This window comes from Solanum verrucosum, unplaced genomic scaffold (genome assembly GCF_900185275.1).
Source record: "Solanum verrucosum unplaced genomic scaffold, falcon-dt-bn FXZP01000218.1, whole genome shotgun sequence".
Taxonomy (NCBI): Eukaryota; Viridiplantae; Streptophyta; class Magnoliopsida; order Solanales; family Solanaceae; genus Solanum; species Solanum verrucosum.
Window position 1 is genome coordinate 809,566 of NW_026020464.1, and position 24,671 is coordinate 834,236.

The 24,671-nt window shown below is 39.4% G+C and overlaps 1 protein-coding gene across 1 annotated transcript in view; it reads right to left on the reverse strand.

Moving 5' to 3' along the window:
- Positions 1-534: 534 nt before the first annotated feature.
- The window catches only part of LOC125808691 (protein NO VEIN-like), a 33,785-nt gene continuing 9,648 nt past the window's right edge, over positions 535-24,671 (reverse strand). The window contains exons 4-13 of the mRNA XM_049488347.1: positions 24,498-24,596; positions 23,159-23,336; positions 8,757-10,495; positions 7,849-8,061; positions 4,855-7,098; positions 3,989-4,098; positions 2,975-3,374; positions 2,539-2,856; positions 1,908-2,165; positions 535-1,511 (exon numbers count right to left, since the gene is read on the reverse strand). Of these exons, the coding sequence (XP_049344304.1) occupies positions 570-1,511; positions 1,908-2,165; positions 2,539-2,856; positions 2,975-3,374; positions 3,989-4,098; positions 4,855-7,098; positions 7,849-8,061; positions 8,757-10,495; positions 23,159-23,336; positions 24,498-24,596 (6,501 nt within the window). The 3' untranslated portion in view covers positions 535-569. The remainder of the gene's footprint in view (positions 1,512-1,907; positions 2,166-2,538; positions 2,857-2,974; positions 3,375-3,988; positions 4,099-4,854; positions 7,099-7,848; positions 8,062-8,756; positions 10,496-23,158; positions 23,337-24,497; positions 24,597-24,671) is intronic.

The window sequence follows — 24,671 nt, forward strand, 5'->3', positions numbered from 1 at the left end:
CTTTAAATTTAACTTGCCCACCCCCAACTCCAACACCTCAAAATTAATTTTTCTTTTACTACTCCGATGCCCCCTTCCCCCCCACCCCCAACCCCAACTCCCTCAAAAAATATTTTTTCTTTTAGTACTCTGACCCCTCCCCCAATCCCCCCAACACCTCCAACATTAAATTTATTTTTTTATTTATTTTTCTTTTTTATAAAACTACTTCGATACCTCCTCCCACCCTTATCAGCCTCAGCCCCCTCCCCTCAGCCCTTTCCCAAAAAAAATTGTTTTTAAAAAAATCATTTTTTTTCCTTATGCCACCAATCCCTACCTCGACGACCACCTATACCTTAAAAAAATATTAATGTCATTTTTCTTTCTTTTAAACCATAGTCTTTGTTACCGTTTAGAAGGTCTTTAAAGTTAATACAATGTCTTTTTAAATTTAATTATTTGATAATCTAATATGCTTGAGCTTGAAATGTCCAAAAGACACCTCAAAGAATTGAAGATAGTCTTACGAAGCCAATTTTAAAATATGATGAATTAGTTTATCACCCAAATGTACATCTTAAAAAGTTTCACGACTTGTGTATCGTGAGAGCTAACTGAAGTTTACCAAGCTGACAGAGGCTGACTGGGTTTTTGTATACTGTCACCATTGCTGTATTATCAGGTGATAACACAACATGGGCAAGGCTAAAAGATTCACCTTTCTCAACTGCAAACTGCCATTCTCTCGAGGTAATATGAAACCAATCCTTTCCTGTTGCTGTAGTGGCCTTTACTTCTATGTATTCATCATCTCCCACAACAAGGTCGTAGGGAAGCCCCGTCTCATTAGTTTCATTGACCCATTTCACAAAAGGCTCACCATGTTTCCCCACAAAGTACTTGAAAGCAACAAATTCTCCGAGTCTGCCAGTTAACAATGCCTGTTGAGGGTCAGTTGTGCCTACATACAGATGATCTCTTTGTGCCACATCTGCTGAAGTATAATTCAAGTCATGTGGTATAGTCATGGAATGAGGAGGATCAAATGTCATTTTCACAGTAGCTTCAGCTGATGCTCGATCATTCTCCACGTTAGTGATGATCTCAGTTGGAGCCTGTGCAAATATTTTGATACCACTGGCTGCCCGTGACTTTGCTGCACTACCAGGAGCAGTTTTCCAGTCTGAAGGGGGCCAGTTTGAGCTGATTCCTGATCTCTTCTGGAAATTCACAGGGGTTTTCCCATCAACTGTTCTATAAGAACTCATCAGCCCTATCTCATCATCTTTGGACAATGGAACATTTGCAAGTGACCAAACAGATTCACCAGCAGGAAGCTTAGCCATTTTTTGGCTATTCATAATGAAAAACTCAGTTTGCTCCTCAGTGGAACCTGATTCTGCCATAGTGGTGATCATGTGAAGAAAGTTTGCCAAGTGCAAGTCGGGAGTTCCAAAAGAGAATAAACGAGAAAGTTCCATGAATATAGAGTGAGAATCTGATTCTCGAGTCGCATACAAGATTTTTCCCTGTCACAGGGTAAAAAGCAAATTATGTACACATTTTTCTGTTTCAATAAGGAACAAAATTTCACTATGTCGGTTAGAGTTACAAGTAGACTATACAAGAAAAATACCTACTACGGCATGTCCTGTAAGTTTTCGAAATATCAAAAAGGAAGAACAACAAGAAAAAGACAGCGGATACGTAAGTCAAGAATTAAAAGTCTCCGCAATATAGCCATAAGTTTTAGGGCCTTGTACTACACAGAAAACGGTCTTACATTTGACCCTTAGATGAGGTAAGCCTTTTTTATAAACAGTTCAAAGTAAATTTAAATAGAATAAAAGGTTTTCCAGAAGCACCTAAAGCATGTAATATTATACAGATACAAGAACCAATAGATGCTGCTGTGATTAGAATACCTCTAGCAGAGAACTGCATTCAAACCGCTTTTTGGACGCAATATGGGAACTTTTAATAACATTCTTGTAGAACAGCTTTTCTACAACAACAATCTGCAGATATTTCAGGTTCTCAAATCCAGACTGGCTAAGTAGCAAATACTTGTCTGGATGACTGCTATATATATAGCGTTGAGCAAACGGAAGAGTCCAATTAACCACGGAAGCTACAAAACTAGAGTCAGTTGGACCATAATATATAGCTTCACGTGTTACAACCTGTGAAAAAGCAAATTATTAGATATCTAAAGTTATGGGCCATAATCTATGGTCGAACTGGACAAAAGATAAGACCTGCTGAAAAAAAAAACAGATTTTAAAGGAGCTTGAAGAAATGGAGCAGATTCATTAATCAGACTATAAAAATTGCTGACAAGGGAGTTAGAAGTGATAGTTAAAGCTGAGGAAATACCGTGAGAGGAAAAATCAAGGCTTTGTCGATTTAGCAAGTGGACAAAAATACATGACTTCTCCATAAATGCAAATGCAAACAAAAGATAAAATTTTATTGACAAATGAAGTGAATGGCTGAGTCTCTGCAAACAAGGAGATAAAAGAGCATATCCTGGACTTCTACCAGAAATTAGCTTACCTCTGATAGAGAAGGAATATTCAATTTGCGCAAGAATATTGAAACTTTTGTTTTGAGAATCTCCTTTTCCTCGTCATTGAGTTTCCCAAAGTAGAGAAACTTAATATCATCAAAATACTTAAATTCCTTCCTCAACTTATCATCATCACACCAACAGATGAGCCCAAAGGATGGGTTCAGAGATACCCATATATCTTCTGCAGTTGGAAGAACTAGATATTCCTTTGTCAAAAGACCTTGCTTCAAGAAATCTATATCTTCAGATCTCAAAGATCCTGAATTTAGCTCGTCAACCCACTTAAGAAATATTTGGAAGACCTGAAAACATGTATCAAATCCATTCTAAAGCTAAGATATTAATCAGAACATGGTTTCATTAGCATCAGAATCCTTCATCAACTATTACAGTGAAAGTTTTAGCAGAAAGATAGCTTACATTCTTAGCTGCTTGTGAAGGTAAAGCAGTAGACGACAACTGCAGCAATATTTGAAGGTATCCATGGAAATGAGGAAACTCATCCACTCCACATTCTTTCACAAAAAAATCATGAAGGGATGGATAAACACTACATAGCATTTTAGTGAAAGGGTGCTGAACTGAATGTGTATCATATTCTGGGCAGACAATCTTCACTTGGTCTGTGGAACCAGTTAAATCACGCCAGAAGACTTCTTTCGATGACAAAAGAACACCAGGTGCTACTTCTTCATGTGAAGCAACCAACTTACAAGGGACAAACACAAAAGGTTCATTACGTAATTCTTCAATAACCTTCTTCTCTGAAGTGTTCATCCTACTCCAGATGAAAGTGTAGAATTTTGACATTTGTGATAAACTGAAAAAGTAGGCAATGGATGAGTATGAAGCATTAGAATAATGATAAGACATTGGAGCTCATAACGAAGGAAATGCTGACACTTCAAAAAGTTTCTACTTCTTAGGATGTTAAAGATACCACAAGGGGACATGTAAATGGCTAGGCAGTACCTGACAATTATTGAGTTGGATCATTTTGTCAAGTTTATTTGAAAACAGTTCTTAATCTATTTCTAAATTATAACCAGTCATGATGGGGAAAAGGCATAAACATGGCTCTAGCAAAGCAACTATCTTAACAACTTTTACTAGTCATTAATGTCCAAAACAAAAATATTATACAACAAAAACATCAAAAAACTAGTTATCGCTCTTTCAACAGTCTTTGTGCTAAGGGCTTTCTATTATATATGAAGTTGTTACCTTCTCAAAAATAAATAAATTATGTGAGTAATTGATGGACCGTGGTTAACTTGAGCATTAATTAATTCTTAATTTTAACCACAGAAAAGGAACTGCCGAAACCATAAACATCTTTTTCTTCAGATAAATGAAAAAATTAACCAATTTATAAATGAAGAAATTAACCATCTAGCTATTTTCGCACATGTCTGCAGAAGGAAGATCAATTACCTAGCGCTCACAGGTAGTTTAGCTCTCCAAACTTTAAGAATCGCTAAAGTATCATCAACTGTAACTTGGGTTTTCAAACCAAGAGCTGTTAACAACTTTTTGCTTCTCACCTGTTTCACAACAGAAGCATTAGCTCTTTAAGGGAAGTCATAAAGAAACTTCAATAAAGTTCACAATAAAAAAGAGATAACCAAAAATAAGTTCTGGTACTTTCCTATAGAGGGAAGAAGCTAAAATAATATATATATTTTTTTGATGACATAAGAAGCTAAAATAATATCATGAAGCTACTACACAAATTCATGTACATAAAAAAAAAGAAGCTACAAATGCTAATTGATAGAAGAATATCAAAGCCAACAAAGAAGAAACGGTCTTTTCAAGAAAGCACATGCTGGCTCGAACAAGTACAAGAACAAGACTGATCTTAAACAAAAAAGCTATAAGCAGAGTAATTCTAGCATGTCCTGAAAGTCAAACCAACCCACACTGGGTTCTCAGATATACAGTTCTCAGGAAAATTAAAACCATAACGAAGGTTGAAATAGTGAGAACTCTCCAGTCAAACTATGAAATAGTGAAGTGAAAACTCCCCAGTCAACCTAACTTAAAATAAGTACATAGGAAAACCAGATTGGATTTGAGCTGACCATTTAGTCACTTCCCAACCACAGTAGAACTACTTCACAGTTAAAGGGGTGTTAGTTTGCTTTACCAAAATGAAGTGTGAAAAAAGCAACCACGTCATTATTTTACTACAATATAAAATGTGATCCATAGATTCTTGTAGAAAAAATCATTGACAAGCCATATTAACAGGTGTAAACTCTTCACAGAAATGTTAACTTTATTAAGATTAAATATACCTTTGGAATGACATAAGGAGCGTTGTCACCAAAAATTAAGCGCACATCGTCACAATCATGGAATAACTCCCTTGGACAATGGAGCTCATTATCCATACTTGATGCTAGCCATTGAACATCACGGAGGGTTCTGGTGAATGAAGAGTCAAATAATTGTCGTTCTCCAGTGGAACTGAAATAAAAGCCAGTAACCTTTTCAGCGAAATTATCATCCCACAAACTATCAAGTACCTCCAAGAGGTACTTGCATTTTTCCTTGTCACCCGTTGAAGATAATCGTGACAACAAATCAGCAAACTCATCAGACACCCAATCTCTCGCAACTGATCCTTTGGAATTCAAAGCTTCATCAGATGTTGCTATGGGAACAGAGCATACATCAGAAATACTTTTCTCAACCTGAAGAACTCGTACAAAATCAGTTATTCCAATTTCCTGGAAAAACTTTCTCCACTTTAACACACCCCCAGATAACAATTTGTTGATTGGATGCTTTAAGAAGATATCCTCAATCTCATGCCATTCAAAATCTAATCCCTGGATTAATCTACTCATATCAACGGGATTTTCAAATTGTTTGCTAAAATGGATAGGAAACTCTATTGGACGTTTACAACCAAAATTTGTCAACATATAAGCATTATCACGAACTTCTCTGATAATTTGGTCCTTTTCTGATTGACAGTCAGGGCAACTCAATTGCAAGTGGAACATCAAGAAGGCATAATACTCTGTCAATAGTTCTCTAGTTCCTTGTCCAACTTGATCTCTGCAGATAAATGGTAGAATATGCATCTTTACTATTTGATGTGCCGATAACCGTTTTACACCAACTCTGTACAGCATCCTAGTAACATTATCTACAATTGATGAATCAGAGCATGATGTACCAAGAGCAGCAGCAGCAGAAAGAAGTGCGGGACTCACGGTTCTGATCATTAAGTATAATCTTGGGAAAGTTTCTGATGCATACTCATTAGTTGTAGCACCCATTTGATCAGCATACAACCAAATTGCACCTTCATCCAATGATCCATATTTTCCATCTGAAAGGGGAATAAACGGAATCTTTTTGAGGTCCCTCATAAGATCCGTTTCTGTCTCAAAACCTGCTGAGTTTTTCCCATGTGACGATACTTTATATACAGAGTTTAGCCACGCACATAACCATCCCAAACTCATGGACGTCAGACCATCTACTGAAGAGCATAAAGAAGTAATAACCTGCAGTAGAACTTTGAGTCCATACTCCTCAATTCCAAGAGCCCTGGCTAATAAATCTGGTAGAACTATATCTTTATGCAAGAAACCAACACCCAGATGCTTGCGAAGCAAGCTATCAGGCAAAAGGTTACGGGCCTCCTGGGTCCAATTTCTCAAAACTTTGCATGGAGGAACCCACTCAGTTTCTGTACTTTCTACTATCAAGCAGTTTGACATGCGTAATCTAGAAAGAATCATCCTAGGCAGACTAGAAAAGAAACCATGAACCTCCCCTACAAGGGGAACAAAGCTCATATAAGCTGTAACACCCTTCGCTGGATTATCCTTAAAACATAGCAGATCGCAAAATGATCGTTCTGCACTAACAAACAAGCCAGGGAACTCTGACAACAACCACTGGTTCCAAGGACTATCACCATCAACTTCTTCTCTAGATGAAGGCAGCACGAAATCACCCTGAAGTATAAACTTGAGTCCGTACTTTCTCAGAGGAAGGAAAGCAAAAACAGGCTGTTGGTTCAGATGTGCGTTGTAGCTTCCATCAAGTGTTTCCTGCAACGTAAATGCCATGGAAATTTCTGTTTTTGAGATATCAGGACGAATAATGTCAGCCTGCAATTCCTTGGATGCCACAAACCAGGTCAATTTCTCCTCTCCAAGGGAAACCTTAACGATACCATTTCCCACGACTTCTTTCCTCATAACAATAGTAGAATCGCTTAGCATATTTCTAAATTTTATACACTGAAGATGGTGAAGAAAAAGTAGCAAGGATGGATGAAGATCAGAAAACATAGCCACAATGTCCTCTACGGCAGACGTTTCCAAGAGACGTGATCTAAAGGGAAGGACTATGCAGGTATTACAATAATTGCAATCAGAATCTAAAGAGGCCAATCTGGTATAGGAGTCAATGTCACAAGGAGGTACAACAGTTGGCAAAACAAAACCTATCTGGCCATTGCTTATATCAAACTTAATATGGAAGCCATTGGAATGAATTTCTGGAGCATCAGTGACCTGTAAAAAAGAGTTTAGCTAAAGACGGATACTGGATATTATTAAGGGCGAAGCACGGAGAAGGTTCAGTTCAGACACTTCACAAAAAAACTGATAGAGAGAAAAGAGTTTAAAACTATTTTTTTTAAAAATAATTTAAAACTATTCTACGCATTGAAATCAATCAAGAGCTGATGAAATACTACAGAATGGTGGTGGGAGCAAGGTCATATTCAGAAAAATCTGTAACTGAATAGCCTCTTAATAATATCAAGACTTCTCAAAATCTGAATGATTCAAATCTATTTAGACACAAGTGGTTACATCTTAAAAAAACAAATGCACTTAGGGGTCGTTTGGTTGCTGGTTAGGAAGAGAGTTATTCATGTATTAAAACTAGCATAGCTAGCAAAATGTTTAACTACCATAGCTAATACCATGTTTGGTAGTAGTTTTTTAGTTGCTTTATATAAAATTCAACACACCAAGTACGGTGTTTGATTATCATTTTACAATCCTACATCAAAAAAAGTCATGAGTCAATTTATGTATAATTTTATGGGGGTAGAAGATGGAATAACGAATACATGAATAACTAAACTCTGCATTACTAATAACTGCATAACTCTAATCAACAACTTAACGACCCCTTAATAGTTTGAGGTCCGACCCATAAAGATCAAGATTTTCATTAACTGCAAACAAAATGGGGTTTTAGACACCATTGCTTATACATATACATACACACACACATATGTTTGTGCATATTACCCGAAACACTGATTTGAAACCGATGCCTTTCTTCCCAATATATCCAGCATTACGTCCTTTCTTAGTAGAATTCCCAACATCACAGAGTGCTCTGATGTTATCAGCAGAAAAGCCACGTTCATTGTTCAGAACTACAATGCCTTTGTTCTGAAGAATGAAAGTCAAAGTGGGTTCGACATTCTCAAGGTAGATATTATCATCGGCATTCTGAACCTGAATCAATGTGCCATTGTTAAGAGAGCAATTAGTTGTATCCTTTTTGACAGAAAAAAATGCACAAATCATTCCATCTTTATATATCAAAAGATATTACAGTGATAACAGAACACATAACAGTAAGTTCATACTCACAATTGTACCTACCCAAAAGCGGAACAAGCTAAAGGCATAGAATTGAACCTAGATTTTCTTAGTTGATATCAGTAAGCAATATATACAAGCAGGCAGTACGCAATTCCTCCATTTACTAGAAGCCCTGTTATCAGCTTCAATACATCGTAGATTACATGCTAGACAAATAGAATATCCTTGATTTCCTGATTACCTACAATATCACTTTGGGAGTTGGATGGGATCTTTTATGTTCTTACCACCTATGGGGACCATGTCTTATTATTTAATAGGTATGTTTAACTCTCCTCTACTGGGATCACTTTGGGAGTTGGATGGGATCTTTTATGTTCTTACCACCTATGGGGACTATGTCTTATTATTTAATAGGTAATGTTTAACTCTCCTCTACTGGGATATGGCCATGATAGAAGCCGTATCAGAATTTCCCTATATACTCCACCCTCTGCAGCCTTTCTCCGTGCAAACTTTCGCCAATCCTCTTCCAGTGCCACTCTACGAGATTTTGAGGAACTTCTAAACACTAAACAGATATTACTAAAAGTGAGTATGCATACCAACTCTAGGATAAAATGTGAATCCTGAGAATACAACTCCTGTGAAAGACAATGCAGTGCTCTTCCCAAGCGAGCATGTTGCTTATTCAACATTGCACTATCAACTTGCGAAAGATCAGGCTGCAGACCGAACTCTTCTCGCTGAATAGATTCAATAACTCTGGCAGCGGAACTCTCAAGCTCACATGAGTGCTGTTTAGCAGAGTCAGCCAAATTATCAAAAGGATAATAAGATATAACACCTGCAGAAAAACTGGCATCTCGATTTTCGTTTTGCCGAGTTGGATCTTGGGAGAGGCTAATCTCATTTGCAGACAAGGGACATTTACTCGATACTTTTTCCGTTAAGGTTGAGTCTTTGCTGAAATCAAGGTCTGTGACTTTCAAGCATGATGATCCAGAAGACATAAACAAGTTCGTGTCAGAACAGGCACTCAATTTGTGTTTATCTTCAACCCATTCCACTATGCCCAGAGACATTCCAACTCGATGAAGCATAAGACGCTGGTCTATCCGTTCACATTCATCTAAGATAGCTGAAGGAGCATCTTTGACAAACGGCTTCACCCCTGTAAGCAAGATGTCTGCAGCAAAATGGCAAAATTCAACAGGCAGATAGCCCAGACAGTCTAGAATAAACCTCGATGCCAAAGGCACAATTCTAGCAACCCTATCCCTCCTCAGCAACTTCTTGTTCATAGTTGATGTAGTTTCATCATGTATGAGCTGTCTGCACAGAAATGTGGCATGATTGAGGGAGCCTTGGATGTCATGTGATTTCATTTTCTCATAATTTTTAAATAAAACTTCAAATGCATGACGCGCATGGCATTTTAAGAGCGAATTAGGAACACTTTTTTCACCACCATATAAAACCAGCAATGATAACAGTCTGACAGCCGTATCAAAAGGATTGCCTTGCAGAAGTACATTTACAAAAGAATCAATAGTGGCTGAATGATCAACACGCAAAACCTTCCCACATGAAGTTACCAAACACAACAGCTCTTCACTATTTACCTCATTCAACAGCCAGCCCACAAGAGAACCAAGAGAAGGAGCAAAGACCATGCCCCAATGAGACCACAAGTTCAGATCTATCAACATTGGAGCCTTGACCAAGGCCTTCATGGCGTCTTTGGACATTGCTATACAATCAGCATGTCTTACATCATTCTCCAAGTCAGCTTTCTCTAACATATTTTCATTATTTTTACCCACAGATTCCTTGAGCAATGTTTCAGAGAAAACAACAGATTTTAAAGTCATATTTCCTTTCTTTGCCTTCACAGAACCCTCTATATCTATCATTAAATCATTTCCAGCCACTTTTAAACAAACTAAAGGGAATTGCCTCATTAGTAACTCAGAAATCTTTCGCTTGTTTACTTCTTCGTTTTCCCATAAACATTGTGAAGCCTGTGATAACAATAGATCAAACTGGCAATTAAGCATTGAAGGTTCCGGAGGAGGCTTCTCATGCATGTCATTTGTGAAGAACCTTCGTAAAGCATGACTGAACAGATGCATATTTTTCTCTAGGAAGAGCCAGATGTTCCCATAACCAAGTAACTCAAAATGCTTCACAGAAAACTGCTCTGTCAACCAAGATTCAAGTTTGCAAACCTTGTTCAACAGGAAGATGAACTTCTCATGGTACGAACTTGCAGTAGACAAGGCAGCATCATCACCCACCAAATAAGTGGAAAGTTTACTCTGTATGTCCTCAATGGTGATACCTATGTAAATATAAACAATGGAAAAGTAAGCATTGATTTGGAGATGATGTAAAAAGGAAACCCCAAAAGCATATTTGTTTTTTTTGAAATAGGTAACTTTGTATTCCCACAAAAGACCTCATCAAGGAATTGATGAGGAGGGATTTACAAACCCCCCGGGGGTGCCATCATTCTCAAATCCAAAACCAAATTTTCAAAAATTTACCATTGTCCTATAAACTCTACTAAACTATCTGCTTCCCCACTAAATCTTGCTTACACCAAAAAAACAAAAGACTAAGGCATCTCATCTTGATCGTCTGGGAACTGCTAGTCCTCCCTTCAAAGCACCTTCCATTCCTTTCTTTCCATAGTGTCCACCAAATGCAAGCAGGTACATTTTTCCACCAATCTCCCTTTGATCCTCTCATCCCAATTCCTTGCCAGCGTGTTAGTACCTCAAAAGTGGTTCTGGGCATTGTCCAGTTAACCCCGAATATACAAATGAACATGTTCCACAGATCCTGCAGTGCAAAAATAAATGGCCATTTTCTTCAGCCTCTTGTTCACACATAAAGCACCTTGAGCAGATCTGTAAACCTCTTCTTTGTAGCACTTCGTGTGTTAGACAAGCTCTTCTAATTACCAACCAAGTGAAGCAAGCAACTTTTAGAGGGATCTTAATCTTCCATATTAATTTCCAGGGCCAAGATGTTGTCAAAGAGTGGTTGGTGTTTCTTTCCCAGTAACAAGACTTTACAGTAAAAACTCCCCCTACTATGCAATTTCCAAACTAGTTTGTCGGGCTCTGCATTGATGCCAAGGAACAGGTTCAAGGTCTGGAGTAAGTCTGCTACTCTTTCAACCTCCCAATCATTTAGAGCCCTTCTAAATGTAAGATTCCAGCCTTGAGGACTCCACATCTGCGCTATAGTGTCATTCTGTTGTAGGCTGATGATGTACAAGTCAGGAAAGAGTATCCTCATTTTCACATCGCCTAACCAAATCTCATTCCAGAAACTGATCTTCAGGCCATTCCCCACTCTGAAAGTCACCTGCGCATTGAAGTCAGTCCACATTCTCCTAATAGTTTTCCATACTGAGCACCCAAAAGTACCATTCACCTCTTCAGTTATCCAATTACTCTGTAGGCCATATTTCTCAGCTATGAACCTCCTCCATAATGCTGTATCTTCGCAACAGAATCTCCACAACCATTTTTGCAGCAAACTAGTGTTCTGAATACTTAAATTCTTAATGCCCAGACCTCCTTGTACTTTGCTCATTATCACCTCTTCCCATTTAACCAAGTTGTATCCTTGCTTCTCTTTGTTCCCTTGCCAGAGGAACACCCTTCTCAACTTGTTGAGTTTCTTTCCAATACTTTTTGGTAGTGGAAAAAGACTTAGCATATAAGTTGGGAGGGCATCCAGAACTGATTTTATGAGAGTCACTCTACCTCCCAGAGATAAATATTGACTCTTCCACCTTGTCAGCTTCCTTTCGCTTCTCTCCAAGACTTCACTCCATACTTCCAGTTCTTTGCTCTTGGCTCCCAAGGGCATCCCCAAATATTTGGTGGGAAGAGAGGCCACTTGGCAGCCTAGGTTGTCGGCTAGGCCTTGCATATTATTGACTTGATTAACTGGGAACAAGCAACTCTTCTGCCAGTTCACATGTAGACCTGAGATGGCTTCAAATATGGTTAGTATTGCCCTCAGATGCCTAATTTGCGACACTTCTGCACCACAGAACACAAGAGAATCATCTGCATACAGTAGATGTGTAATCTCCATGTTATTAGCTCTGTTAGTATATGCACCAAAGCCTCTTATCCACCCCAATTCATTAGCCTTTCTAACCATGTAGTTGAGTCCCTCCATTGCTAGAAGGAATAAGAAAGGGGACATGGGATCTCCTTGTCTCAGTCCCCTTTGTGATTGAAAGAAACCTTCTGGACTCCCATTTATAATGATTGAGAATTTCACTGTTGACACACAAAACTTGATCCAATTCACCCATTTCCTCCCAAACCCCATGTCACTCAGAACTTTTTTGAGAAAGTTAACATTTTATAGACAAGATACACCAATAGTGTATTCTAGTAGTAGTTACATCTGGGATTTACAGTAAACAAAACCAAAGAAGTCTACCACCTATATCCCTCCTAAACTATCTAGAATTTGAGTAATATCCTCCACCTTTTTGGGGAGGACATAGTTACACCAAAAAAAAAAGGTTATAAGACAATTCAACTTCAGACTTTGGAAAGGGATGCTCTTGTTTTCAAAACATCTTTGGTTCCTCTCCCTCCATATTGTCCACCAGATGCAAACAGGGACAATCTTCCATCTCTCTTTGTGGTCGGACAAATTTCCTTCTCTATTCCAGCGTGTTAGAGCTTCGGAGGTATGCCTTGGCATGGACTAACTGATACCCCTTAAGTTAAAAAACACCTGCCACAGTTTCTCTGTCACTCTACAATGGATGAAGAGATGGTTTGTTGTCTCTATTTCTCTTTCACAAAAAAAACATCTAGAACATAATTGTCTTCCCCTTTTCATTAGATTGTCCTGAGTTAGTACTGCTTGTTTGGCTACTAACCAGGTGAAACAAGCCACCTTGTGAGGTACTTTAACTTTCCATATCATCTTCCAAGGCCATGGTAAGAGCATTGCAGCTGGCCTATCAAGGTGTCTGTAAGCTGATTTTACTGTGAATTTCCCATTTTTGGCCTTCAACCAGTGTAGGTTGTCTTCATTAGGTTGAATGTTGATGGCCTACTCCAGAGTATTGTAGAAATCTGTTAGACTGTCAATCTCCCAGTCATTCAACATTCTCCTAAAAGAGAGGTTCCATCCTTGGTTGTCCCTGACATCTGCTACTATTGCCTCCTTCTGTTGGTTCAAATTATAGATCACCGGGTACAGCTGTATTAAGGGATATTGACCAACCCACACATCATTCCAGAATGACGTCTTCCCTCCATTTCCTATTACAATTCTTGAGTTTCCCCACAATTTAGGCCACTGATTCCTGATTGTCCTCCATAGACCTACCCCATAAGCGCTTCTAACTTGCTTAGTGATCCATAAGCCTTCCATTGTGTATCTGGAAACTATAGCATCTTTCCACAAACCTTGTTCCCCTGAGACAAACCTCCATAGCCACTTCAATAAGAGACTTTGATTCCGTACTTTGAGGTTCTTTATGCCCATTCCCCCTTCCTTTTTACTGTTGGTCACGACATCCCATTTCACCAAGTGATACTTCTTTTCCCCCTCTCCATTTCCTTGCCATAAAAAATTCCTCCGGATGGAGTCTTGCTTCTCTAAGACATTCCCTGGCAAGGGAAATAAAGACATCATATAAGTTGGCATAGCATCAAGTACACTATTAATTAGGGTCAATCTTTCACCCAAAGATAGGTATTGACTTCTCCAATTTACCAACTTTTTTCCACACTTTTCCACCACTGCATTCCATATGTTCCTTGACTTACTCATTGCCCCGAGAGGCATCCCTAGGTAGGTGGTAGGCAATTCTCCCACTTTACCTCCTAGAATATCAGCCAGACTGTTGATGTCTGGAACTTCATTCACTGGGTAGATAAAACTTTTTCCCCAGTTTATGTGCAATCCAGAAACAGCTTCAAACAAAACAAAGATGACCCTTAGATACTTCAGTTGCTCTTTCTCTGCCCCACAGAACACTAAGGTGTCATCAGTATATTGCAGATGGGAGATATTTAAGCCCAGAATGTCACTGTCATTCATCCCAAACTCCTTGATCCTGTTATTTAACTGTGTTATTTTCAACATATCACTCAATCTACCCATAGCGAGTATAAACAGGAAAAGGGAAATGGGGTCCCCCTGTTGTAGTCCTCTTTCAGAATGGAAAAAGCTAGAGGGAGTACCATTAATTAATACTGAGAATTTTACTGTACTCGCACAGTATTTTAACCAGTTTATCCACCTATTTCCAAAACCCATCCTCACAAGTGTATTCCACAGATAATTCCAATTGAGGTGATCATATGCCTTTTCTATGTCCAGCTTACATAGGACCCCAGGGACTTTATTTAAATTTCTCACATCCACACATTCATTAGCAATAAGTATGGCATCCATGATTTGCCTACCCTTGATGAAAGCCATTTGATGTTTATCCACCAGCTTGGACATCACTTTCTTAAGTCTTTCTGTTAGTAGCTTGGATATGATCTTATAGACACTGCTAATCAGGCTAATGGGCCTGAAATCCTTCAATTCTGTTGCACCCATTTTTTTTGGGATCAAAGCTATGAAAGTAGCATTAAAGCTTTTTCCAAAGTAGCCTTGGCTATGGAAGTTCTGGATGGTTGCTATCACATCCGTCTTCACCACCTCCCAACACTGTATGAAAAATGCCATAGTGAAACCATCTGAGCCAGGAGCCTTACTCCTGCACAAGCAAACACACATTCTTTGATCTCTTGTTCTCCAAACTGACTTTGCAACATTACATTATCTTCTTCATTCAAAGTAGCTTGATCTGTGGGGCTGAACTGAGGTCTCCAGTGTTCATTCTCTTTGTAGAGGTTTTGGTAGAAATCTATGATCTCCTCCCTGATCATTGTTGGTTCTGATACATTAGCTCCATTGATCAAAAGACTATCAATGTTGTTGCATCTCTTGTGGCAGTTTGCTGTTCTGTGGAAGAATTTTGTATTTTTATCCCCCTCTTTCAGCCATATAGCCCTGGATCTTTGCCTCCATGCCACTTCCTCCTTTTTTGCCACCTCCTCAAACTCTACTGTCAGAACAGCTCTCAGATATGACTCATCATCAGACAAGCACCTATGAGCCTGGGTCACATCTAAATCATAAAGCTGGTTTAAAATGTTCTGTTTCTGTAGACCTAGATTGCCTTGAGCAGTTCTGCTCCATTCTTTCAACTTCACTTTGAGGGATTTCAACTTGCAAGCTAGAATGTAATCTGGTCTTCCCATAAAAATTTCAGAATCCCACCACCCCTTAATTCTCTCATTAAAATTCTCAGTTTGCAACCACCAATTTTCGAATTTAAAATAGGACAAAGACCTCTCCCAGTTTCCACATTCTAGTAGCAAAGGATTATGATGAGAAGTGACTCTAGGCATAATAGTTTGCTTGATTTTCCTGAAAGATACTTCCCATTCTTCTGAGAACAGGAACCTATCCAGTCTTGCTGTTGTATCGTAGTTGTCTCCTTTTCTCCATGTAAAACTGCCCCTATGAGAGGTGGATCTTCTAGTTCCATATCCTCAATAAAGTCTGAGAAATCCTCCATGGCTTTATTGATTCTGATGCAATTCTTCTTCTCGAAAAGGGACCTTACAACATTAAAGTCCCCAGCAATCTCCCAAGGGCCATCAAATAGGCTCCTTACAGCTCCCACCAAACCTCTTTCCTTTCCTCCCTGTTGTTTGGACCATAAACGCCTGATAAGTACCAGCTAAAATCCTGCGTTTTGCCCAGGAATCTAACAGTAATGCAATAAGCCCCCACCTCACAAACTTCTCCCTCCCATATACTGTTGTCCCATAGAATGATTATGCCTCATTTAGTTCCCCTAGCTTCCAACTGTGCGAATTTCACCCTCTTGTTGGCCCATAGCTCTTTGATTGTCTCCCTTATGTCACCTCTTAATTTGGATTCTTGAAAACAATATACATCTGCTCTCCATATATGTAACATGTTCTTAATCAATAGCCTCTTCCTAGGATCATTGAGGCCTCTCACGTTCCATGACACTATGTTAACCTTCATTAAGATTATTCACGAAACATCCCCATCTGCTTCTTGTTCCAAAACTAATGAAATTGCTGTTGGGTTCCAGATTTTTAAGTTCCTTTGGAATCTTCTCTTTTGGAGTCACTGGCACTATTGCACCTGGAGCCTCTCCTGTTACTTGTCTTTTGCCATCAATTTTCATGAATAGGTCCAAGGCTACCTCCTCACAACCTTGAAAGTGAACTCCGAATTCCTTACTTAATTTGATTATGTTCTGCTGGACCCAAGTGGGGATCATGTTTTCGTGGTCCATTATGCCTTCGTCTCCTGCTGAATTAAGAGGTAGAATATCTTCTAATGTGTCATTCCCCTCCTCCTTCTCTTTCAACTGTAAATAGCCTCCTGTGTGTATCTCCATATTTTCTTTGTTCTCCGTATTAATAATAGATATTGCATCATCATCAACTTGCTCTTCTGTCGCAACCCGATCATTGCATGCCTCAGCAAAGGTTCCTGGATTGAGTACTAATTCCGCCTCTATCACCCTTGGTGTTGTTATGTTTGCTTCAATCTCAATTTGGAAAGGGTCTGAGATCTTTTTTGCCTTAGGCCCACTTGTTTTAAAATAACTTCTGCTATAATGGGCCAGCGGGTCGAAGCCCAGATCTTGTTTGACCTTTTTTGAGTTTTTAAAAGGGCATTCACGTGACCAGTCACGTGTTTGGATTTGCTTTTCAAAGATATTTGAGCAGCCCACGTGCTCCTCTGTCTGTGAAGCTGTTTCCAGTGCAGGAAAAGGTTTCTCAAAGCCTGACATTGTCTGCTGGTTCAAAGAATTACCCACAACAGCCGGTCCGACAATCTCCTCTTCTCCGGCATAGAATTTCACCGGCGCCCCGTTCCAGATTTGGATGATATACCCTATTCCTTCGAATTCGATTCTCACTTCTTTCGGAATGCTATTTCCCCCACCCTTCACTAGAATTCTCGCCCATTTTAGGTGATTTCGGAGTTGTGTCTCCTCTTCCGTCCTTATCCATCCTCCACAATATTCCCCTACCGCCTTAAAGACCTTGTCTGACCACAAGTGCAGGGGTAAACCTACCAGTCTGACCCAAGTTTGCTTGATGGCTGCTCTAGATTGGATAGCACCTACAGTTGGTGTCCACCATTGGAGTTGCAAGCTCTGTTTCTTCCACGACCAGCTACCTCTGAGTGCATGTTCTGCAGCTTCCATGGAGGCAAACTCAAAAAGGAAGCAATTTTTTCCCATGTCATAGATGTTCAGACCATGGGTTTTGTTCCAGTTCGAATTAGCCCATCAGCGAATCTCTGAAAGGGTCGGTGAGTCTGACCCATTGGTTGTAACCTGACCATAGAGGCTCCTGCTCAAGGTCTCACTCTGAGATAAATTGGTGTCACTATCCATACGGATTATATCTCCATCTTGTTTTGTAGTTGCAGCCTCTATCCCCCTCGAGGTCCATTTGCTTTTCCTGAGTGTTTCAGCATAAGGAATCTTCTTGTCAACCAATGTGGGAATTTTATTGGTTATCCTTGTGTTTTTGTAATAAATGAACTTCTCTATTTTGTTTGCCAAATCCCACCAACCTACATTGAATGTTGTTTCTGGGATAATTAATACTGCTTTATTTTTGCCCTGTACGCTGATTATACTTATATATCTCCCCCTATTGTTGAAATTTCTTGCACAAAAAAGCTGTGTTGATAGTTCCTGTCGTTTCCATCTGCAAACAAAATTTCCTTTGACCTTTGAAGCTTCTTTGAGAGTCCTGCACAGCCATTCCATTGTGTTCTGACTAAAACTTGACCTGCTCATCCCTTTTCTTCCACGTTCAATCCAGTCATACCAGCTTTTTCCGCGAGCCCAGCTTCTCGAGATGTCATAGGATTTGAATCCCATCGCAAAATACATTATGTTGTTTTCCATGATATAGGACGAGTAGAGAAAAAGAAAGGGTTGATGGTTAACCACGTAAGGTGTTAACTGATGTAAGGTAAGGAAATTTTCCGGTGCCGAGGCCACCGGAACTGGTGGTTCTACCCTCCTAAGAAGTAGGAGAGAGAACTATCTCGATATTTGTGTCTGGGAGCATTTTTTCATGAGTGTTGACAGAGCTATCTTATGTAGAACTTTTCTCCAAATTCCAAAACTTTAAATAGGTAGTTCCAATTTACATGGTCGTATGCCTTCTCTATGTCCAATTTGCATAGAATACCTGGTATCTTTTGCTGTACCCTGGAGTCGACCAACTCATTAGCCAATAAAGAAGCATCCATTATCTGTCTATCCTTCAAAAAAGCCATTTGATGCTCGTTAATCAGTCTCCCCATAACTGTTTTCATTCTTTCAGTGATCAACTTAGCGATGATTTTGTACATTCCACCAATCAGACTTATTGGCCTAAAATCCTTGAGTTCCTCTGCTCCATACTTCTTAGAGATTAATGCCACAAAGGTGGCATTCAAGGATCTTTCAAACACTTCATTCTGGTGGAAGTTATGAATTGTTTGCATCACATCATCCTTTATGATCTCCCAGCATTCCTTGAAGAAACACATAGTGAAACCATCTGGGCCAGGAGCTTTATCCCCATCACACAATTTGAGGATGTGTACCACTTCCTCTTCTGAGAATGGTCTCTGCATCCATTCTTGCTCCTCTTGACTTATTCTGGGGCAGTTCATCATCACAAAAGGTGGCCTCCAGCTTTCTGATTCAGTGTATAGCTTCTTATAGAATTTTGTTATATGCTCTTTGATTTCTTTCGGATCTTTACTCTCCTCCTCGCTAATAACTAGTCTATCGATGGTGTTGTATCTCCTATGTGCTGTTGCCACTCTTTGAAAGAACTTGGTATTATTATCTCCCTGCTTTAGCCATAATACTTTGGATTTCTGTCTCCACCTGGACTCTTCATTCTTTGCTAACTCTTCTAGCTCAACTAGGATCGTTGCTCTAATAATCATCTCATCCTCTGTCAGCATTCTGTCGTTCTGAATCAAATCTATCTCAGCTAGCTCATTTAGTAACTTGTTTTTCTTGTTGATGAGTTACCCAAAAGTTACACCGCTCCATTCTTTGAGTTTCTGCTTTAGCATCTTTAATTTCATGCGAAGTTTGAAGTCTGGGCATCCTTCCACAACAAAACCATTCCACCAGTCCTGAATTAAATCTTTGAAACCCTCAACATTTTTCAAATTTGAAGTAAGGCTTCCTTTGTTCCCAGTCACCACATTGTAGCATAATGGGGCAGTGGTCAGATATAACTATAGGCATAATTTGTTGTCTAATGTTTCTGAATTGTTCTTCCCACTCAGTTGAGTAGAGAAACCTATCCAGCCTAGCAGCACTTTGATGGTTAGGCCCTCTGAACCAAGTGAAACTCCCACCCTTTAGACAAGGGTCATGTAACTCCATATCCTCTATCCACCTCGAGAAATCAGTCATTACATTGGTTATTCTCCTGCATCCTCTTCTTTCGGCCATTGTTCTAACAGTGTTGAAGTCCCCACAGGTAACCCACGGACCTCCACTTAGCTCCCTAACTGCAGCAATTTCGTCCCAGCATTCTAATTTTTTAGTTCTAGTGTGTGGGGCATACACACTAGTGAGAAACTAGCAAAACCCATCTTGAACAGCTTCGAATTTGTATGTAATTGAGAATTTGCCTTCCTCTACACTACTGCCCACCCAAATTCTGGAATCCCACATTATCAAGACCCCCCGCTGCTGCCATCGGCTTCGATATACCCACACCTCATCCATCTGCTAGCCCACAATTGTTTGGCAATCCTGTCTACATCTTTGCTGATTTTTGTCTCCTGAAAGCAGTAAACATCAGCTCTCCATTTAAGTAGAGAGCTCTTAACCAGATTCCTTGTTGAAATCTTGTTAATCCCCCTAACATTCCATGATAATATATTTACTTTCATTTGAGAAATAGTGGCTGGACTCTCCGTCTGTTCCTTACACCTTCAACTTCCTCATTCAAATCTGATTGCAAATTCTTCAACTCATTCTTGCCAATTCCTGTGTGTCGAGGAGTTGCTGCTTCACTATTTTCCCCTATCTTCTCTATCCCCCTTTTTCTTTCATCGATCTTCATCAGTAATGTATGTGTTTCTCCCCTAAAACCTTCAAACGCCACTCCGTAAGTTCTGCTAAGTTCCAAAATATGTGAACTTACCCAATTGGATGCTTCGACCTCTGCATCTGTCTGGTCTCCAGGACTTTGTATGGATACCGGCTCAACATCATGAATCAGCTGAATTTGCAAGCCTTCTTCTGGCGATTTTTGTACTCCTGAATTCTCCCCAACATCCTTAGGTTGGTCGATCTCATTTGCTTTATTGCGAGTTGGTTCAACAGCCTCTTCCATCTGGTTAATCGACTTTCCGAGATTTTGATTTGCAGAGCTGTTGATGCTCTCTACCATCTTCGCTTTTTCCATTTTGTTGTACGCATGTAGGAACTGAGACGCTAGTTCCTTGATGTCCTTTAACCCTTCGAGAAAACTCCCCTGCTTATCACATATTAAGTCAAGTTTTTTATTTAAAAGACACCCTTTTTTAGTTTGCTCTGGCCCAAACCTTTGAACTGGGCTTTGTTTTGAGTTGGACTCGCCCCGGCCCACTCCTTTATTTATTTTCAAAATCTGCCCATGCTCTTCTATCAAAACACGTGATTCACCTGTTGTGTTTGTTGCTTTTTGACTTTGCAGGAGGTTCTCGTCTTTATCCAATGGTTCTCCGCCTTGTATCCGCTGGGTAATGACTTCAGAGTTCCGATCTTCTCCGGCGACCACCCTTACCGGCGATTCGGTCCAAATTTGCATCGTATAGCATATTTCACCCCCGTCTATGGTCACCTTTTTGGGTATGTCTGCTCCATCTCCTTTGATTCTGATTCTTGCCCACTTGAGATGATTTCTCAATTAGGTTTCCTCTTCTGTCTCTACCCACCCTCCGCAAAAATCTCCGATAGCCTTGAAGATTTTCTGGTCCCAGAATTGCAAAGGTAACCCTAAAATTCTTACCCAGGTCGAGCTTTCTGTACCCCTCCTGCATCTCGTACCTACCGTCGGGTTCCACCATTGGAGGGTAACTGGCTTATTCCTCCACTCCCAGTCCCCTTCGATCACTTGCTCTGCTGTGACCCTAAGTGCAAACTCAAATAAGAAGAGCCCATTGCCCATTTCATAAATGTTCAGACTGTGTGTTTGTTTCCATAGTCGATTGGCCCATCCCCAGATTTCTGCAAGAGTCGTTGTTTCTCCGACTCTGGGTTCAAATACACCTACCAAACTCCTCTTTAACACTTCGTTGTGCTCCTCTGGATCATCTGTAACAAAGATTCTCTCTCCCTGTAGGACTACCTTCTCCTTTTCAGCAACTTTTGACCCCTTGTTAGCCCATTTAATGCTTTTTAGAACTGTAGCATATGGAATGTCCCTATTCACTAGCCTATGATTCCCCAAGCTCACTAACTTTTTGTGACTATTAATGAATCTCCCCACCTTTTCCGCAATGCCCAACCACCCTGAATTGAATGCTAGTTCAGGGATGATAATTACTCCCCTCCTCCTGCCTCTCACATTTATTAGACAGATGTAGCGACCGTATTTATTGTAGTTCCTAGAGCAGAAAACTTCTGAGAAACTGTCTTTTTTCTTCCATCTCTTCACCATGTTCCCCCTTGTTAGTGATGCCTCCCGCAATGTCTGCACGATCCATTCCATTGTCTTCTCATTGAAAGTTGTTCTCGTAACGGATTTCCTATTTCTCTCTGTCCAGTCGTACCAAGCTCCCACCGTACCAAGTGTTCTTGAGTCGTAGGCTTTGAATGCAACTGCAAAATAAATAATGTCTTCCATCGATTGCAAAGAGGGAAGAAAGAAGAAGAGAAAAAAGAGTGGAAGCGTAGGGGAGGGACCCTACTGGATTATGACATTCCTCGATTTTTGTGTCTGGGAGCTTTTTTGGCTTCTTTTTTTTTTCACTTAACCCCAAAAGCATATTTGTGTTAAGTCAGAGCTAAAAAACATAATCATGTAATTAGCAGTATGAAGAGTTGGAAAACATCTTTTTGAGAGAGCAGAGGAAAAACAAGTTTTGTTACACCAAGTCCGTCATTAATCCTCACATTAGTTATATCTACAACAAGCTCGTTACATATGACTTATATGCACCAGAGGGGAAGAGTAAGAATAGGAGGGTTCAGTGTAATAATGTAGTCAACATAATTCAATAGTACTTTTCTCCTTCATTTCTCACAACACCTATGTACCAGTGCATCTGTAAGTTGACACTGGACATGATTAAACCATCTCAAGTAATCTTATCACAATTCATCGTCAATGCATGCTACTTGCAACTTCTAGCAAATGTGGTCATTTTTTATCTTAAATAACTACACATACATCTTAGCATCCGCATCTCTGCAACACTCATCTTGTGAATATGTTGTGACTTAAAGGCCAAACGCTCACAACCATATTCCATTGTTGGTCTTATAAGTTATAACTATTTCGTAGAGCTTATCTTTCACTATGGTAGGCATCTGTCTATCACATAACACCCTGGTGGCACTACTCCATTTCAACCATCTAGTTTTAATTCTATAAGTAACAACTTCATTTATCATTCTATTTTCTTGAAACAACAAGCCTATCTAAATTGTTTGCAATTTGACACTGCAATCCCATCTAGTTTCACCTCAACTTTGCTCTTCTCATGCTGACTGAACTTGCGGTGCATGTGTTCAATCTTACTTCTACTTATCCCAATACCCTTACTCTCTAAAGTGTTTCTACATAGTTCAAATTTTTGGTTTTCACCATCTTTGGTTTCGTCAATTTAACACATTATCATTGGCAAAGGCAGAATCTCATGGTGTACAACTCACCACTTTCGCACACCAAAAGGATCTCAGACGGATTGGTAGCATCCCTTTCAGCTGGCTCAACTTCAATGCTTATGGAATCAGCACGATTTTCACTACCTCCTTTGGTCACTCCACATTGGTGAAATGTATGAAGCTTATCATACAAACTATCCCACATTCCACGTTCAATAGATGTAACCTGCAAAGTTATATTACAATCAAATAAGCAAAAGATGTGTAAGAAATATTGGATCAGAAACTAGTTGATAGAATAACAGAAAGTGACGACTATTTATTTATTACAAGTATACAACACACCCAAAAGTTATGCATAGAGATTCTTCCTACACCATCGGTTCAAAATCAAGTAAAATCACAATTATTAGAAACAAAAACAAGGAAAAAATAAAGGGCAAAATATAAATTACTGAAACAGCAACACAACTAAAATACTAGCATCAAAGGCAGGAAGTGGGAGTGGGTTTATACATTTTCTGACTTGCAATAGTTGCAGACTACAAGCATACAATGATTTTAAAAGAGAATGAATTCTGCTTGACACAAGAAATTAGCAAAAATGGAATGTAGCTAAGCAACAGATGCTAAATGTGTGAAGATGTGGCGGAATATCTCAACCATTTAATTTCTATTGCTCCATAATCACCAGATTATGGCATTTTGTTTTGAACACTATGCGGGTGAAATGGGAGATGCCAAAAATGATAACTGCTATCTTGTTAAGGAAGAAGAGTAGACAGGAAGATGAAAGAAGACGTGGAATACCATACAGCATGTATATGGGGGATATAGAATGAAAAAAAGAAGATGCATCGGGGCAACGGGTAAGGGCTAACAAGATTTAAATTAAAGCTGCCTGCAAAGTTATTCTTTTGTTTTGGTGCAAGATGGAGCTTGTAAATGATGTACCATAGATTCTGATGGTTCCCTATGCTTTAGAGGAGGACTCACATTTCATTTTTGAATGTAACCAACACAGCACCATCTTAGTCCTGTTTTCATCAACAACATTGAACTGACCGTTTCAAAAGAAAAATATCGCAGTTTTGCTCTTGTTCTTCTGTCTCACTTTCCTGCTTCTTTCTATTCTCCTCCTTTTTCTCCCTTCTCTCTTCTCGTGCAACATCATATTGAAGGCAGATGGGTCAGGCAACTCCTAAAGAATTAAACTAGATTGACAGCAAAGATTGGAAAACGGAACTCCACATCTTCCAATGTCATTTCAGTGCTCAAACATGGCCACATTAAATAAAAGAAAGTACATGTAAATCAAAAAGAAGCAGAAGTCCCTCAGATGTCTTATGGCTGATAAATTACATATCAAACTGATCGGCAGACTTACAGCAACATGAAGCAACCCACAAAATGGATATGATGTAAACATCCTTGTAACTTGAACACGCTTCCTTGCCTTATAGAACTGAAGCATCCTCTGGAAGACCTAAAATAGAAAGAAAAAATTGACTGAAGATCAACATGTGTTTAAAATGTTAGACTGCCAATATCAAAAGTAAAG